The following is an 18,476-nucleotide window of genomic DNA, read 5'->3' as shown; positions in this document are numbered from 1 at the left end:
GCCTTCAGACCCCAGCCCGTGCCGGGGAGGCGGGGCGGCCGCGCAGGCTCCACCAATCAACAGCCGGCGTTCGAATTCGCATCCTGGCGCAGCCAGTCGCGGACGCCCGATGCCGAGGGGGCGTGGCTATGGCCGGAGCCCTGCGGGGTAATGGCGCGCGCCCCCCGGGGTGGGCCAATGGGAACGCCCGGCGCGTTTGAAAACTCAGGCGGGAGGCGGGCGGGTCTGCGCCTGCGTGGGGAGGTGCGCTCTGGGCCCGCGGGCGGGTCTGGCGGCTACAGCGGCGGCTGCGGCCACGGCGGCGGCGACGGCTATGGGGAGCGGAGGCGGTGAGCGCTGGGCGCGGGGCGCGGTGGAGCGGCCTCCAGACTGAGCGGGGCAGTTTGAGCCTTTCGGCCCGGGGTTCGGATCGCCCCGACGGCGCCTGCCCGGCGCGCGGTTTAAATGCCCAGCGGCGCCCGGCTCCGCGAGAAAGCGGCTCGAGGGGACCGCCACCTGTGCAGGGCCATGAGCGCCGCCGAGGTTTCCGTGGTTATACCGTGTCTGTCCTAGGGCAAGGGGTTGAGGAAAATGGGGCAAAAGGCGAGGATAAGTCGAGCTGCGTATGCGCTCGGCTTTCGCCTTAGGTTAATTACTGATGGGAAGCCCGGGTGAGGAACGAGGGGAGAGGGCAGGAAGACGCCCTGGGCAGGGAGCTTGCTGGTGGTGGAGCAGCCGCCTCCCGTGGGGACTGGAGGAAGGAGCGGATGAGGAACCGGGTGAAGAGTCAGGGATGGCTCCTTCTGCCACAAGCTCCTCTGCTTGGAGGGAGGAAAGGGTTGCTGGAGTCGAAGTTGGAAGGACCCTCTGTCAGAGTCTCAGAGGACCCCTGAGACTGGCCGGACAGCTCTGACATCCACAGAACTGGGACTGGCCTGCCCTCCAAGTCCACCCTTGGCTTCTCTGCAGGGTGGACCTTCCGAATTTGAACTTGAAAACCTGATTGTTCAAATCCTTATAAACATTTCGTGTTTTAATCATGTGTGCAAATAGAAGCAAAGAAATCAGCTAGAGTCCAGGCGCCTGCCTGGCTAACCATCATCAACACTGTCTGCTCTCCCCTTCTTCCTCGTTGTTATCTGGGCTCTGGGTCAGATGGTTACCCAATGGCCAAGTTACATGATTACTACCCACCATAAAGGTTTATCAAATATTTGAATGAATGAAGATGTCTCTTATACCACTACCACTTCTTTATTTAATCTTTGGGACTGTAACTATGGCTGGGGCAGAGGACCAGTAACTGTTAAAACATGTTCAGATGTAACTTTTCATAACAGCACAGTTCATTTCCAACACATACTTAAACCATTCCGATTTTTTTTCTTAAGTGATCCACTGTAGGTGTGCCAAGTGTTTGGTTCTGTTATCCCTTCAAAGTGGAGAATAAGAAGGAGACCTCGAAACCTCACAATCTTGAATCTCCCTGAAGTTGCACTCTTTCATATCCTGAAATGGCTTTCTGTTGGAGATATCCTCGCTGTCCGAGCCGTAAGTTGTCAGATGAACACAGTGTCAGCCCTGGCATTGTTGGTTATACCACGAAGCTTCATGTCTCAAATGTCAGAACAAAAACTCTGGCTACTGATGAGGGTAGATGACCCACAATGGTGATTTTGGTAATAGACGTTTGAGGTTGTTCTGATGGCAGGAAAGCAAAAACGTAGGACACCAAGGTTTGTGTCTTCTCTTTGCAGTGTTTATTTTAGCAGAGGAAGTACCTTTTCCTGGCAGTGAAATTTGAATCCCGCAAGAAATGAGACAGAAAAAGAGTATGTTCTTGAGGATGGTGTGAAGTAAAAGTGTTAGTTGTTCAGTTGTGTTCAACTCTGTGATCCCATGGTCTATAGCCCACCAGGCTTCTCTGTCCATGGAATTCTCCAGGCAAGAATACTGGAGTGGGTAGCCATTTCCTTCTCTAGGGAATCTTCCTGACCCAAGGATTGAACCCTGGCCTCCTGCATTGCAGGCAGATTCTTTACTGTCTGAGTCACCAGGGAAGCCCTCATGAGGGCAAATCCCATATAATATCCAGTGCTGAAAGGGCTCTGGGCCTTATTGTGCAGATATCAGAACTGCAGCCTCACCCTGAGCCACTTAACCAAGGGCATCCAGCAAATTAGTGGGGGCACACCCACAGGAACCCACCTGTCTGACTCCCAAACCTGCCTCCATTGCGTTCATAACATCTGCGGGTGCCATTTCCAATGGCAGTGGGAGCTTTTGCACTTAAAATGCTTACCTGTGCTCAGGGCCCCCGGCCTGGACACTGCCTGCCATCGCCCAGGGCAGAGGTCCTGCCTGAGGCTGCTGTCATGTCTTTCAGTTTTTTCTGAGTGCCCCCATTGACCCCCCAGGTTCCAGCTGTGCTCCCACTAGCTAAACCCTAAGTAGAGGAGCTCAAAACAGATTTCTGACATACCCGTTACCCTTAGAGTTGGTTTCCCTGGTCGTTGCAAGTATATAGTGTTATATCCTCTTTCTCAGCCTGGTGCTTACCCCCACTTCCAGGACCTGTCCCCACCTTTAGAACCATAGAGAAAGTTGTTTCTGGGCTCTTTTCTCTGTTCAAAGCGACTGCTAGTTACTTTGATACACAGAGCCCGGGAGTCCTTACCGGTAGGGTCAGAGGGAGACAGGAGACCCTACGTCTGTCAAACCCTGTCTTGAAGAGCTCCAGAAGCGGGGCTTCCCTGCAGCCCCTTGATAACCTCCCACCCCACTACCGTTGTTCCTCAGGTGCATTCCCACCTGAAGTACCTGGTAGACAACCATGCCAGCGTGTGGGCATGCGCCAGCTTCCAGGAGCTGTGGCCTTCTCCGGGGAACCTGAAGCTCTTTGAAAGGTATCTGCACCCGAGAGCAGCTGGGCTTCCTCTCACTCCTGGCCTTGCCCGCCATGCCAGTCTGTCTCAGGGCCGGACCTGGCCACAATTTTCCTTGTGCTCGTGGCCCCCGCCAACACCATATCCCCCAGGGAGTGACCGAGCTTGTCGTCCTCACCCGTTGAGTCACACGACTTCCAGCACGGTCATGGGTCACCCACGCCCCCAGCTCAGGCCTGCCACTCATTAGTTCCAGCGGTGCTTCGGGGAGGTCCACTTAGGCTATGACCCATCCTGTGTGGCTCAGATGCAGGTCACCTGCATGTGGAAACTTCTTATTTCTCTTACTTTGGTTAGGACTGTGTGGTTTGAATCCTAGTGCATTACACTCCCTGGCTGATCCCGCCCCCTCCAACTGAGACCTGGAGGAAGAGCCAGAGGGGCCAGGAGCCACAGTGTGCCATGGTCACAAGCAGGCTGCTTGAGACATAGTCCACGAACCATACAGCCCACCCACTTAGAGTGCACTGATCAAGTGGCTTTTAATATATTCACAGAGTTGTGCAATCACCCACACTGTCTGACTTTGGGACCTTCTCATGACCCCCAGATGAAGCCACATAGCCATTTCCAGTCCCTCCCTATCTTCCCAATAGTAATCCAGACCCTAGACAGCCTCTCATCTACTGTTTTGTCTCCACGCATTTGCCTGTCCCGGGCATCTCATATGAGTGGGGTCACACCGTGTGGCCTGTTGTGACTGTCTTCTTTTGCTTAAGCGTGCTTTTAAGGCTCATCTGTGTTGTAGCATGTCATGGATAATAGATGTTTAGTCGCATTACCAGAAAAAAGTTTCTGTTCAGAAAGTAAGTACTGTAGTTTCAGGTGCTGTGGTAGAACATAACCTTAATAGAATAAAATCATGCAGTGTTTCATGTTCCTGTTGTTCCAGGGCTGCTGAGAAAGGGAACTTTGAAGCTGCCGTGAAGCTGGGCATTGCCTACCTCTACAACGAAGGCTGTAAGTGCTGCCGGGTCTGGGGCTGGCCTCGCCCTGCTTGGTGTTGGCACTTTAGAACAAGTGCTGGGGACTTCCCTGGTGGTCCAGGGTTAAGACCCCGAGCTTCCACTACAGGGGGCATAGGTTCAATTCCTGGTTGGGGAACTAAGATCCCATATGCCATACATTGCCGTCAGAAAAAAAAAGAAAAATAGAACTCACACAAGCCCTTGCTCGTGTTGGCAGTTTAGTCGCTGCTCCCACCGTGTCTGGCTGTGTACCTTTGTATCTTGGGAGCTGTGTCAGGGAGGTGTCCTGCTCAGGGACCCATTGATGAACTTTGATTTTGTAGGTCGGGGGGTCACCTCTTACTTAACGAGCCTTTAATTTCGATTTAGCGACGAGTGGCTCTGAGCAGAGACTCGGAATGGGGGCTTCTCAGGCGAGCCAGCCCTCCCGGCTTCCTAGTTAACACCGGAGCCCACGAGTAGACCCCAGCTTCTCTCCTTGGCCACAGCTCGTCTGAGGGACTTGGGGCGGCGGTCACAGCATGCCTGATGCCTGGTGTCAGTAACACAGGGAGGGAGCCAAGTCCCTCAGAGGGAGGCAAGTTCAGGGATGCCAAAGCCAGGCTGGTACCTAGATTCCTTCACCCCAGCGGCAGGTGCTCCTCGAAAGAGCCTGATGCGACCCTCTCTCCCGACTCCTGCCGGTCTGCTGGGCTCGCTAAGGAACGAGCCTGTACCTCGTCCTGTCCTAGCTCCCAAAACTCATAATGTCTTGAGTACCTCCACCATTTTTCTGCTTCTCAAAGACCTGGCATCTTGCTGAGAGGTCTCCCCAGTCATAGCTGGTGGACTGGACTGTTGACGTGGAGACAGTGAGCCGTCCTGCGCCCACCCTCCCGTCATCTGATCATCCCATCGTCTGGGCTTTGCCCAGAGAATTCACACCATTCAGCTCACCCATGCAGATGTACAGCCCAGTCATTGTCTTCACAGAGCTGTGTGACCAACACCACTCGTTTTGAAATGTTCTTGTCACCCCAGAAAGAAACCCCCGTTAACCGGGGGCTGGGCAGCAGTTGCCCACAGGAGGGTGGGCCTGTGATACCTCCATGGGGTGGAGGGTGGGGGCACCTTCCTGGATTTTCAGAATCCAGGCTGTGGGAGGAGCCACAGGGCACTTGGTTCACGAAACACAGGAAGAAAAGGATGGAGCTCCCATCCTGGCTCTTCTGTCCTAGAACACCAGCAACCTCGCATGGCAGCGGGCTAAGGCTCTAGACTTTCCAGAAGGACTGGGGGACTGCTGTGCCCTCCCCCAGAGACATCCCGGCTCGCTCTGTCCGTCTCTGCAGTGTCAGTGTCTGACGAGGCCCGGGCAGAAGTGAACGGCCTGAAGGCCTCTCGCTACTTCAGCCTGGCCGAGCGGCTGAATGTGGGCGCCGCACCCTTCATCTGGCTCTTCATCCGCCCGCCTTGGTCAGTGTCCGGGAGCTGCTGCAAGGCCATGGTGCACGAGAGCCTCAGGGCAGAGTGCCAGCTACAGAAAGTGAGTCCCGGCCCGGGGTGTGGGTGGGGTACACCACAGGGTCCCAGGGGATGAGAGCCTTGAGGGGAGATGCTGTGGACCGTGTGAAGTCAGGGACTTGAGGGCAGTGGAGGCTCTGAAAACAGTGCGAACATGGGAGTGTCTGCAAACAACCAGCAGGTGGGGAGACCTCAGAGCCAGGGTTGGGGGCATGGGAGCAGGGTGGGGCTGCAGACGGGGTGAAGGACGGCCAGAGGCTCTGTGAAGCAGTTGGCAGAGGCCTGGAGTCGAGACAGGCCGGGGAGCAAGAGGACCTGCACACGGGGGTGCGGCAGGGATGGGGGGAGGCAGCCGCAGGAAGTTCCCCACTGACAGTCACCCTTCCTTCTCTACTCTAGACCCACAGGGCGTCCATACTGCACTGCCTGGGGAGGGTGCTGAGTCTTTTCGAGGTGAGTCCCCTCGTTCACCCCCTGTACTGCTTGGTGTCCTGGCCCAGGTGGGCATAGGGCACAGCAGGTGTGCGGTTCTCTGCTGCTCGCCTCTCTGGCAGCTGCAAGCACTGAGGACTGGGACATTCACGAGAGGCCGCGGGAGGGGGCACCCAGGTCTCCCAGTCGAGAGGAGCCCTGTCTGTCTGTGTGGCTGATGGAGCCAGAGTGTCTGATGGGCAGGACCTGGCCCTGCCCCGGGCGGCTCCCTCTCCCTCCTCACACCGATGTCTCACTTAGCATGAGCGTGAAAGGCCCCCCTGCGGCAGTTTGGGGAGGGCAGTGGCCTCTGGCAACAGGCGCTCTGACCGCAGCAGGGAGGGACGCGGGGTGTGAGCGAGGAGCTGGAGGACCTTGGGGATCTCCACCACCCCCCACCTTCATCACCTTGCGGGCGGCGTGGGGCCAAGGCTAGCCCAGACCCGGGCAGGAGGAGGCAGGGCCCGAGGGCAGAGCTCGTGGGCTCACACCACCTCGGTTCTCACATTGCGTATCTTCATAGAAGTTGTTTCTCCACTAATTTAGTTAACTCATTTTATTAAAAGTGAGTGCTGTATGTGTGGTTACTTATTCTAGGATGAAGAGAAACAGAAGCAGGCGCGGAACCTGTTTGAAGAGTCCACTAACCAGGGGTGTCTGACCAGCTCATACCTCCTCTGGGAGAGTGACAGGCGGATGGATGTGAGTGGGCCCAGGTCTGGGAGATCGTGGGTGACATTGGCCAGAGGTGCGGTCTCAGAGCAGCCCTGGACAAGGCTCTGTCAACGCTGGGGCTCCTCCTGGGGCCCCCAGGGCTGCTCTCAGCTCTACCCTGGGAACGACCACCTCCACTCGGGGGAAGAAGGGCCGGCAGGAAGGCCCAGCTGGGGCCCCTCTGTAGGTCTTGGAGGAACATTGAAGCACCCCGGGGATTGGTTCTGAGTTCCTCCAGAGACACGCCCATGTAAGGGCATCTCAGATTGACAGATGCTGGACCCTGGACGGTGCCTCCACAGCTTCCGGAAGCTCAGGGACTTTGCTGCCAAAGGCTGCTGGGAAGCACAGGTGAGCTGGGAGCCAGCTTGGTCCCAATGCCTCCTCTCTGGGACCCCGGGGCGGGGCTGCTAGGCTTCTGTGGGGGTTGGGGGCTCACGGTGGGGCAACTCTGAGGGCGGTCAGCTCTGAGGTGTGCAGGGAGGGCAGCCTGGGAACGCTTTGCCCATGGCATCGAAAACAGCCAGCCTCGTCATTCCTGCGTGCTATGGACTAACCACAGCTTCTGTCAGAGTGTGGACAGCTCCCTAAAGCTGGCCTGCGGGGATAGCATCTTGGCAGCAGGCCCTGAGGCTCCTTAGAGCAGACTGGCGTGAGGAACGCTATCCTCTTCCCAGTATCCGACCCCTCACCAGGTTGTCCAGCGTTGGACCTGGACATTGGAGGATTGTAGTTGGCGTTCACCAGACACTGTCCCTGTGCAGCTGTAAGGAAGTCAAATCAGAGGCAGTCCCCCTTGGTAGAAGCTGGTAGAAGCTGGCACCTGTGACCCCACCAAGTTGGGGTTTCAGTCACTGGCCCTTAAAAACTTGAGACAAAGCCCCAGCAGGGATGCCCACCTGACACATCACAGGACACTATAACATTTGTGTCCAGAAAGGCACTCGGCAAGTTTACAAGAAATGTAACAATCAACAGTGTGTTTCTAAGACAAGGTCAGACTAATCAGTAAGAACAGTAAGGCCCCATAGAAGTACACAGGGCCTCAGTATGCTCAGAAACAAGGAAGTAAATACAAGCCGTCAAAATATGGGGCGAGTTTGACCTCACTGCTCATCGGAAAGGTGCTCATTTAGAGAGGTCATGGCTGATCACGTGAGCAGATCACACACATGTATTCTTTGCTTCTGAGTGGCTAGCTAGTAACTTCTGAAAATAAACATTCTCAAGAAGAGCAGTTTGTGCCGGCCAAGATGTGGTAAGATAGTCTTCAGTGTTCCTGTGAGTGGAGTGACAATCCGAGCAGGCCTTCCAGAAAGCATCAGGGCACAGGCAGCGCCTGGGGGTCGACCACATGAGCAGAAGGTGCACAAGGCTGCAGAGGCAACCGTCCAGGTGACAAGGCCAACAGAAAGCCCTTCAGAGGAAGAACAGGGGAAGAAGGTGGCTGACCTCCCGTTCTGTGCCTTTTGTCCCTTTTAAAACATTCTACCATGACTTGTTAGTTACTTCCAAAAGCATAAGTAAAATCTTGGCCCTCCTGTTCCGGCAGGCTCAGAGGGTGTAAGTGGGCCAGGGTGTTGACAGACAGGAAGGCACTGCCCCTTGCTCACCCCACGACTCTTCCACCCGCAGCTGTCTCTCGCCAAAGCCTGTGCACACGGACACCAGCTCGGACTGGAAGCAAAAGCCTCCAGTGAGATAGTCTGCCAGTTGTTCCAGGCCTCCCACGCTGTCAATAAGCAGAGGGTCTTCTCTGTCCAGAAGGGGCTCAATGACACGATGAGGTGAGGGGCCAGAACTGCCCACGGTGACGAGGTCCTGTGACAGGTCCACTGTCGTCAGCCGCACTGGGATCCCCCTGTGTGTGTGTGTGTGTGTGTTTTCTAAAACCAGTAATGCCGGAGTTATCTAGGGCTTTGGGAAAAAAAACTCCCATATGAGTGTTTGTTTTCTCCAGTTTCCTTTTTTAAGCCTCAGAAAGTGTTAAACCATTTTAAACATCTTTCTAAAATGATGCCAGAAAAACCACCTTTTCTTCCCATCCCATCCTCATGAGCATCAGTGTCAGTGGGGGAAGTGGGGGCCTGCAGCTCGGAACCCCATGACCTGCCTGTTCCCGCAAGTTCATTCTCCTCTGAAGTTTGGAGATGACACACTGTTACACTCAATCACAGAACATGTTAGCAAAGTGGAAAATGTGAATAATTTTTTAAGCTTATGCTAGAGATTTCAAATGTGTTTTAGACGTTTAACGGGCAGGCCCTGGCTGTGCTGCTAGGTCTCCGCTCACAGCAGGCGTGCAGTGTCCCCTGCTCCCACATTAAATGTCACCAAGCTGCTGTACCTTTTTTCTTTTTAATTAATTAATTTATCTGGTGGCACCAGGTCTTGTTGCAGCATGTGGGATCTAGTTCCCTGACCAGGGATCAGACTGAGGCCCCCTGCATTGGGAGGTTGGGAGCTTGGAGTCTCAGCCACTGGACCACAAGGGGAATCCCAAGCTGCTGTGCTCCTGAGTCCTGGACCTGCACTGGTGGTGTCCCCTCCCACCTTGTGCCCTCCCACTCTGCCCTTTTTTTGGGGGTGAGGCACTGTTGCTATTCCTTTTGTGTGTTGGGGGGTGAGGGTTAACATAAACTTTTTTGCTTTTCAAGAGCTAAAGTAGTTTTATTGAAATAACAACGTAATATTATTTCAACCCCATGTTGAGCATCTGTCCGTTTTCCTCCACATCAGACAACAGCCGACTTCTTCCTTTTCTTGAGTTGAGTTGAGTTATAATCGATTTCCAACATTGGTTTTGGGTTTAACCATTTTAAAGTGTATGCTTCGGTTGGTCGGTTTTAGTCATCATCGCGTTTATCCAGGGCATCCACGCAGGGAGCACCTGCTCCTGGTCGTGGCTGGTGTGACCCTCACACACCTGGGCGCTCCTCCCCTCCCCTTCCCCACTCACTCTCCCTTCACCCCCCTCGCCTTCCCTCTGCCTGTGAAACACGCTTCTGTCTGGCTGCCCGTCTGGAGCCGCCTCCACCTGCACAGAGCCCCTCACCATCATAGCTCGTCTCCCTGGCTTCTGTTCTCCCGCCTCCTCTCCTTTGTCCACCCCATCCGGGCATCCTGGCCGCTGCGTGCAGTGTCCCCTGTGACATCAGTGTCCTGGCTTGGCCTTGGTGCCATCGAGGAGGAGGGACCCTGTGTCTGCTAGCTTTGCAGCAAGAGCCCTCCGTCGCAGTTGCCTGGAGCCTGAGAGCTGCAGCGCCCGGCTCAATGCATCCTGCTTGGGCTGCACCGCAGAGGGTTGTGACAAATGACCCCATGGTGAGCGTTCCTCAGGAAGGAGACAGGTTTCCAGGACAGTAACCTTTGACCTGTGACCTGTCCCCAGTCTTCAGAGCAGACCCTCTCTGCCCCCTTATAAGTAACAGTCCAGGCTCATCCAGTGCCAGGGAGCCCCAAGGTGGGAGTGGGCAGTGTCCACATGTGTGTGCCCACCTGCCTCCCAGGAACCAAGTCAGGAATGGTGGGGCCCCCAGCCCCTGGGACGGCTGCCGGCATAAGCCCGTGACGCCTGAAGTGACCGCTCGCCCCTCGGGATGGATGGCCGGGTGGGAGCGGAAGACAGGACCCCGTGGAGGCTCGGGGAGCGGAGACAGGACCCCATGGAGGTTCGGGGCTCTGCAGAGGCTCAGGGCCCTGCAGAGGTTCTGCCTGGTAATCAGGACCCCGTGGAGGTTCAGAGAGCAGGAGACAGGACCCCACGGAGGTTCGGGGAGCGGGAGACAGGACCCCATGGAGGTTCAGGGCTCTGCAGAGGCTTAGGGCCCTGCAGAGGTTCTGCCTGGTATTCAGGACCCTGTGGAGGTTCGGGGCTCTGCAGAGGTTCTGCCTGGTGTTCAGAACCCCGTGGAGGTTCAGGGAGCAGGAGACAGGACCCCGTGGAGGCTCAGGGCCCTGCAGAGGCTCTGCCTGGTGTTCAGGGGCAGCACTCTTCCCACAGGTACATCCTCATCGACTGGCTGGTGGAGGTTGCGACCATGAAGGACTTCTCGAGCCTGTGTCTCCACCTGACCGTGGAGTGCGTGGACCGGTACCTGCGGAGGCGGCTGGTGCCACGGTACCGGCTGCAGCTGCTGGGCATCGCCTGCATGGTCATCTGCACCCGGTGAGGAACCGCCAGCCGGCCCTGCCCGCTCACAGGCTGGCTTCTCAGTGGGCTGAACAGGCCTTCGGCACCCCACTTCATGATAACGGGGTTCTAATTTCAGGGGTGCCCAGAGCGGGTGGTCCTCCCCACATGGGGGCGGCAGGGCTGACCCTCCGTGCGCGGGCAGCCACTGCTCATCCCATGTGGCGGCCTTGCTTGAGCAGGAGCCCTGTTCCCTTGGCCCCTGAGGGCAACACGGAGGTGAGGGAGGTCACAGTCGGCTGCCCTTCCGAGTCAGGCTATCAGCTCTGTGTCCAGAGACCCACGTCCAGCCAGGTTCACACCCCCTCCTACCACACGGACAGGATGCGAGCTCCTCAGAGGTGGCTGTTGTGACTCTTCCAGTCAGCCGTCTTAAGTTTCACGGAAGTCCACCTTCCTAAAACCAACACCTCTCCACCCAGTCAAAACTAGGTGCCTTTGGACACAGCGTGGGTGGCATATCCCACCATACACGTTGCATTTTTTTGTGTTTTAAACCAGATTTCTCCTACATGGTCTGCCATCGCCCGGGCAGTGCCTATCTGTAAGGTTTAGGGGGTGAGAGGCAGGCCCGCTGCACACAGCAGCATCAACTACAGAGGTCTGGTGTATCTTTGGCACAGTGACCCAGAGGCGTGTGTCCCTGGGGTGTGGTGTATCTGTTTCATGAGCTCAGGAAGGCGCCCGAGGCCCTGACTTGCTCTCTGCCACTTGCCATGGCCCCTGAGGCCCACAGGTCCACGCCTGCAGCGAGCTCTGTCCTGTGGCCCTGGTGGGAACTGGGCAGTGTGGTATCTTGGTGGCTGTGGAAGCAGGGTGTCCACAGGCGGAGGGAGCGTGGGCTCAGGCCCAGTGAGCACATACCACACATGCCTGGGAACCCTGAGCTCTGGGTCTTGTCACCAGAGAGGGCTGAACAGACAGGTCCCCAGGCTCCCCAGGTCTAAACGGCGTGGTTACGTCCTTGCCATCAGTGACTGGGGGACCGGCCTTGAGATAATTGCTTTAAAAGACCTTTAGGGGCTGAGACACCCTCCGTCCACTCTGAAAGCAGCACCTGCTGCTGCCCGAGCACAGGCTCGTGTCCACCCCACTTGGCGTCACTTCCCCCAGCACCTGCGGTCCCCACTGCCCTGTCCTCTCTCAGCCAAGGCACCGCTGGAGCTGCAGAGTGACCGAGCGGCTGAGGGCTCGGCTCCCAACCACCCTGGCGCGGGGAGGGGCCCTCGGTGGCCGCTGGACCAGCATGTCCCCTGCTAGCTGGCGCTGGAGACAGTAGAAAACAGAGTGACCACCTGCCTAAGGACCGCCCGAGTCCCTCGGCCCGACCTCGGGCCGGGTCTAGACCTCCAGACAGCCTCTGGCTCTGGTTCTGCTGGCTCGCCTACCTTTTGGGTTGAAGCTGTTCATGCTCGCTCCGGAGCGGCTGGCAGAAAGCAGGGCAAACCCTCATCCCTTGGAAGGTTAGGAGGACTGGCTGCTCACACGCTTCGTGGCTGGATTTTGCAGAAACACCTGCGTGCCCAGCAGCCCAGCTGCTCTCCTGCAGCGGGCCTGTGGCGCTCGTACCCCTGCCCCTCAGCCTCTATGACAGGGTCACGTGACCTTTCCAGTTAGCCTCACCCGCCAGGGGCAGCCAGTTCAACTCGCTGGACTCCCCACCCCATCACTGAAGCCTAAAGCCCCCTGAGGGTCACGGGCTCAGACCCCCTGTTGACACTCCAGGTTCATCAGCAAAGAGATCCTGACAATCGGGGAGGCCATGTGGCTCACGGACAACACGTACAAGTATGAGGACCTGGTGAGGATGATGGGCGCGATCATCTCAGCCCTGGATGGCAAGATCCGGGTAAGCGGCCGCTTGCCTTTTCCTCCTGAATCGAAGCCGAGTCGCGCCAGGGGGCGGGAGGAGCAGAGGGCACGTGCATGGCTCTGGGCCTCTCTGCTCAGGGAAGCCCTCCGGGACCCAGAGGGCGCGAGGCCACAGCCGCTGGCCACTAGGAGGGCGGCGTGTCTGTGGTCCAGCCTCCCCCCGAGCGGGTAGAAGGGCCTTCTGCGTGCCACGACGCCTTGTCCACCACCCCATCCCCCCAGGTCCCCACCGTGGTCGATTATAAGGACGTCCTACTGACGCTGGTCCCCATGGCGCCAAGAACCCAGCACCTGTGCGGCTTCCTCTGCGAGCTCTCCCTGCTGCACACCAGCCTGGCTGCCTACGCCCCGGCCCACCTGGCTGCGGCCGCCCTGCTGCTGGCAAGGCTGACGCACGGGCAGAGTAAGCGGCCAGTCCTTCCCGCCAGCCTCTCAGAGCCGGGCTGAGCCAGTGGCCGAGGGTCTCTGGGAGTCGGGAGCTGGTGCTCAGGTCCGGGGGAGGGAGGGAGACAAAGCAGCATGCTCCTCTCTCCTGAGAAGGAGGCAGCAGGATGGACTAAGCCGTTGTCTGGGGATGGCTTGGTATTCTCCGTGCGGGGCGCAGTGGGCACGTGTGCCCTGGGCACAGGGCCTTTTCAGTACTGAGCCCTAGGAAGCTCCACCCCAGAACTACCGGGGCTGTGGGCGACAAGGCGGCCCCATGACCCCCACTTCCCTCCCCAGCGCAGCCCTGGACCACCCAGTTATGGGACCTCACTGGCTTCTCCTGTGAAGACCTCATCCCCTGTGTCTTAAGTCTTCATCAGAAGTGGTAAGTGTATAAGGAAGCGAGCCCTACACACAGAGGGTACGTCCTCCACACCGTGGGTCCAGAGGGAGGTCACGTCACAGGAGGGCTGTCGGGATGTGAGCTCGGTCTCAGGGTTGGCATTTAGAAGTCCCAGGGCCACGATGCTTAGCGCACACGTTTTTAACGTTTGATATGTGGGCAGCAGCTCCTCCCCACCCAAACCTAAGGCCACAGACAGTAGAGCGTAAGAGAAAATGGCCTCTCCACAACGGCAGTAACTCATTGCAGGAGAGGCTGGCATTGCAGATGGCAGCCCCGGGCACAGGCCAGCTGCGTCTGCCTCAGGCCCTCGGCCCTACCCTCTCCTGTCTCACCTCGGCTGGCAGCCTCGCCCCTCCCACTCGGTCCCACCCGCACTGTGTGTGCTGAAGCCCCCTGGCATCCCTCCTGTCTCAGGCCGCGCAGCCTCCGCGTCCCCTTCCCCCACCCAAGGGGCCCGGTGATTCTACCGGCCTGCTACCTCCCCCTAGTTTTGTTTTTTTTTTTCAGTCCAGATAAACTGGAAACAAATATTTGTTTACAAATGAAACTTTTTTTTAAGTGTGTAATTCGACAGGCTCTTGGTATACTCAAGAGTTGTGCAGGCATCACCACCATCAATCAGAGAACATCTTCTCCCTAAAAAGAAACCTGCCTGCCTCCCTAAGACCTTCATGTATCCCCCTCCACCGGCCCCCACCCCCCAACACCTCTCTCCTTCCTGTTCTGGATGCTTCAGAAGGGCTCGCGCGCCCTGAGGCCTGTAGGTGTGAGCGGCCTCCCGCCTCCACTGTGCAGGTAGCCCCGGCGCCGAGAGACTCCGTCTTATTTCTCCATCTGTGTACTGATGGACGTTTGGGAGTTTACTGCCTTCCCACTGCTGTGGACGGCTGTGTCCAGGTCTCCGCGGGGACCTCTGCCCCACTTCCTGTTGGTGACACACCTGGGAGTGGGCGCTGGGTCAGAGGCGCCTGTTAGGTTAACCGAGGGACCGCCGGGCAGTCTGCGGAGGACATCTAGTCTGCTCCCGTCTGAACGGGGGCTGTAGGTGGAGCCTCCTGGGGGCGAGGCCAGCACACACCCCCCCTCCGCGGTCCCTCACGTTGCCTCTGTTGGTAGCTTCCATGATGACGCCCCCAAGGACTACAGGCAGGTGTCTCTCACTGCCGTCAAGCAGCGATTCAAGGACAAGCGCTACGAGGAGATCAGCCTGGAAGAGGTGTGGGGGTGGGTGGGGTGTGCCGTTGGTGGCCCGCCAAGGGCCACGTCTGCCCACCCGGGGCCTCGTCCGCCCTCTGACCATGGCTGCCCCGCAGGTGCTGAGCTACGGCCAGCTGAGTTCCCTGTGCTATACAGCAGCTTCCCACTAGCTAGCTATTTTACACACGGTAGGGTATATGTTAATGGGGACAGAGTTGAAAATGTCTGGACTGCTACTAAACTGACAACATTTCTTAGGAATATCAAATGCTGGTGACTATACAGTGAGAGAGGCTTCTCTGGTAGCTCAGGTATTAAAGATTATCCACCTGCAATGCAGGAGACTTGGGTTCGATCCCTGGGTGGGGAAGATCCCCTGGAGAAGGGAATGGCAATGCATTCCGGGAAATCCCATCGACAGAGGAGCCTGGTGGGCTCCAGTCCATGGGGCTGCCAAGAGTCAGACGAACACACACACATACAGTGAGAAGGGCACTCTCCTAAGTCACGAGTGGGAGTGCGAACAGGCACAACTTGGTAATTAAGAAAAATACTTGTGAATAAACATGTTGCAGATTTCATTATTTATCCTAAAAAACTAAAAAGCAACCAAGAGGCAAGATCAGAAAATAGGGAAGCAGGGTTCAATCTTAGCTGATACCTGGACCCATTATTCCTCTTCAGGAAAGAATGAACTCTGTGAACAAAAACAGCTAGACAAGGAGTTGGTGAGTTCCTGAAGAGAAAGATCAGTAAAACCAAAGGGGAGAACAAAAAGAGACAGACCATTCCCCTCTAGAACGAAACAGGAATTAGTGTGGGGAGTGAGGAGACAGAAAGAACCAATGAAGAAAGAGATGGGACACACGAGAACTACACTCCTTAATGCAGAGAATACAATTCACTGTCCAGTATTCACAGAAGTTTAGAAAAAATGAATTGTTAAATATGCTTGCCACATTCATGAAATGGAGCACTTCGAAACTTAGCATTTAAAAACTTACAACTTTACGGGCTGCATACTCTGGGGGGGGAGATCAAAGATTAAAGCAAAATAATTTACAAATTTGTTTGAAAAATGACAAAATACTTCCCTTTCCTCTGTCCTACAAAATTTCTAACTTTATATATATATATATTGCCGGGAGCCAGCTCACGAGATCCCACCCATGACAGAGTCATGAGGAAGAGGACTGATCGAGCACGGCTTCTCGGGAGGCTGCCTCAGTGCTCACCTTAAAGATGATGTCTGTCTTTCTGATGTTGGCTATAATAAACCTCTTCTTATTTTCTATGACTTAGGCAAAAGGCCTTTCCTGATTCTCTTCCAAAATAGATCATTCTGAAACCTTAATCAACAAGGCCCCTGAACAATAACACCCTAATAAAATTATCTAAGATATCGGATGTACTAATCTAAATTCCTCTTACTAGCATATTGGTTTGTTTAATAAATATACCTGTGTCTTTGGAGCTAATGTGCATGACTGCTCCTTAACAATAAACAATACTGTGAGCCTCCACACAGAAAGCCCCAATGGGCACAGAGCCCTTCGTAAGATAAAAGGCTTATTAGAAAATATAAAAAATATTACTTTATAATACTGTTACTTGGTCTATATTTACTCACTATGTTTATATTCTTAACATATTTAGCCTATATAATGAAAATGAAATAGTTAGAGACTTATATGAATAAAAGTTTAGCTTTAATACAAATAATAAGGCAATTGTTAATTCAGCTGGTGATTTTGCTAAATGCTGACCTTGGTACTATATTGTTTCAGCCTGCCGTACTATGACTTTATGGGACCACATTCTTTTCCCTTAAGCTCAAGGCATAAGATAGAGTACAGAAAACAGGTTTTCCTTCGAAACTCTGAGTTTATGAATTCTTTCTTTGTCATAATCTGCTGTGCCTGTATTCTTTAAAAAATGTAACTCTGGTACTTTCTGTGCCTGACACAAAAGTGTTCTGGCTGATCAACCCTTATCAATAAAGGAGTCACAGGATGTTAGCAGGCCTCCAGGCCAGAAGATGATGTAAACAACTTTAAACTTTTTGTAATTAAGAAACACAAACAGGGTCCTGGTTCCGATAAGGGTCAAAAACTGCTGACCCATTGATCTGATTTGGCATGACTCTACACTTTACATTTGTTTCTATGTACCACTAAAAATATAAAAGCTGCCTTGAAAGCAATAAAGTCAGAAGACATTTGGAGACGCTAAGACTCGCTGTGTCTTCTCATTCGCCGACGCAGGACTCCGGCAAAATATTTATTTATTTATTTATTATTTTTTATTATTTATTTATTTATTTACTTACTTACTTATTTATTTGGCTGTGCTAGGTCTTAGTTTACAGCATGCAGGATTTTTAGTTGCAGCATGCAAAATTTTAGCTGTGGCATGAAGGACCTGATTCCCTGACCAGGGATTGAACCCAAGCCCCCTTCATTGGGACATTGGGAGCACAAAGTCTTAGCCCCTGGACCATCAGGGAAGTCCAAAACATTTTTGACTTTTGTTCATATGGAAGGCTTCTAGGAAAAGGTAAGTTACCAAAATTGATTAAAGAAGCAGAAGAAAACCTGAATAATCCAGTAATCACAGAAAAATGTTTAAAAAGTTGTCAAAGAACTACTTCCCCCAAAAGGTCTTGGGTCCCATTTACTATCAAGGTAAAACTACCATTTATTTTGCTTTCAAACCTTCCAAGAATAGGTTATTCCTGTGCTATAAACTGATCCAGAAAAGGAAAAAGTGATGGAAAATGCTCCAATCCATTTTACAAAGTTAAGAAAAATTTTGATATTAAAAACCTGGGAAATATAGCATCAACCAACATTACTTATGAATACAGATATAGTACTTTTCAACAAAATATTTGCAAACCAAATCCAGCTGAATATTAAAAAGGCAGTATGTCATGGCCAAGTACAGTTAATGCCGGGAACACAAGGAGGATTCAGTGTTAGAAAAACTATTACTATGATTCATCATGGTAGAAGGTCAGAGGAGGAGGAGAATATGATCCTCTAGATAGCTCTGAAGAACCTTAGTAACCAATCGTGTTGGAAATTGTAGCTGGCAATAGTTGGTTCAGTGAGGGGACATAGCACCCCAGGAATGCAGGCTACACTAGGTGATGGCCAACCAGAATTTAAAAGCTGTGCTAGGAGCCTCATTTTTCAACCCCCTCCTTCCAGGCAAATACCAGAGGAGGAGATCAACATGCACAAAAGTAACCCTAGAATGGGGACTGTGAACTAAGGCACTGTTTGCTTTTTTCAAACTGTAAACACAGCCCATTAATGGGTGATGAAATTCACTGGGTCTTAGCCAGCCATTTTTTCATAGAATTACTTGGAATGGAATGGATATAAAAGACAAATACCATCGTGAAGCACTCTTGGAAAGAATTAGCATGGTTTTCTGCAGCTTTTGTTCCAGAAATATGAATGCATAGATATATACATGAATTGAGTCATGATGTTCAATGCACTGACAGACACAGAGAACAAATGTACGGATGCCAAGGCGGAAGGGGAGGTGGGGTGGATCGGGAGACAGGGACTGACACAGATACACAACTGTGTATAAAACAGATAACTGATGAGGACCCGCTGCACAGAAAAGGGAGCTCTCTGCTCAGTGCTCTGTGGGGACTGAATGGGAGGAGATCCAAACGTAGAGGAGACATATGTACACACACGGCTGATTCACTTTGCTATACAGTAGAAACCAACACAGCACTGTAAAGCAACTACATTCCAACTTAAAAACATCTTTCAAAAATA

General features: G+C 53.9%; 1 protein-coding gene across 1 annotated transcript; it reads left to right on the top strand.

The window, feature by feature from the left end:
• Positions 1 to 252: 252 nt before the first annotated feature.
• On the top strand, positions 253 to 16,905 carry LOC145532774 (cyclin-F-like). Its single transcript, XM_081558527.1, is given in 16 exon segments — positions 253 to 329; positions 1,371 to 1,402; positions 1,405 to 1,530; positions 2,779 to 2,885; positions 3,817 to 3,884; positions 5,224 to 5,417; positions 5,795 to 5,848; positions 6,464 to 6,568; positions 6,854 to 6,931; positions 8,216 to 8,367; positions 10,584 to 10,748; positions 12,498 to 12,621; positions 12,867 to 13,047; positions 13,368 to 13,455; positions 14,593 to 14,692; positions 14,790 to 16,905. Coding segments are annotated over 16 exon segments (1,644 nt in total). The 5' UTR covers positions 253 to 313; the 3' UTR covers positions 14,844 to 16,905.
• Positions 16,906 to 18,476: the final 1,571 nt, after the last annotated feature.

Source organism: Giraffa tippelskirchi, chromosome 13 (assembly GCF_054371585.1).
Source record: "Giraffa tippelskirchi isolate mGirTip1 chromosome 13, T2T-mGirTip1v1.2.pri, whole genome shotgun sequence".
In the NCBI taxonomy this organism is placed as follows: domain Eukaryota; kingdom Metazoa; phylum Chordata; class Mammalia; order Artiodactyla; family Giraffidae; genus Giraffa; species Giraffa tippelskirchi.
This window is presented reverse-complemented; position numbering and strand designations above follow the sequence as displayed.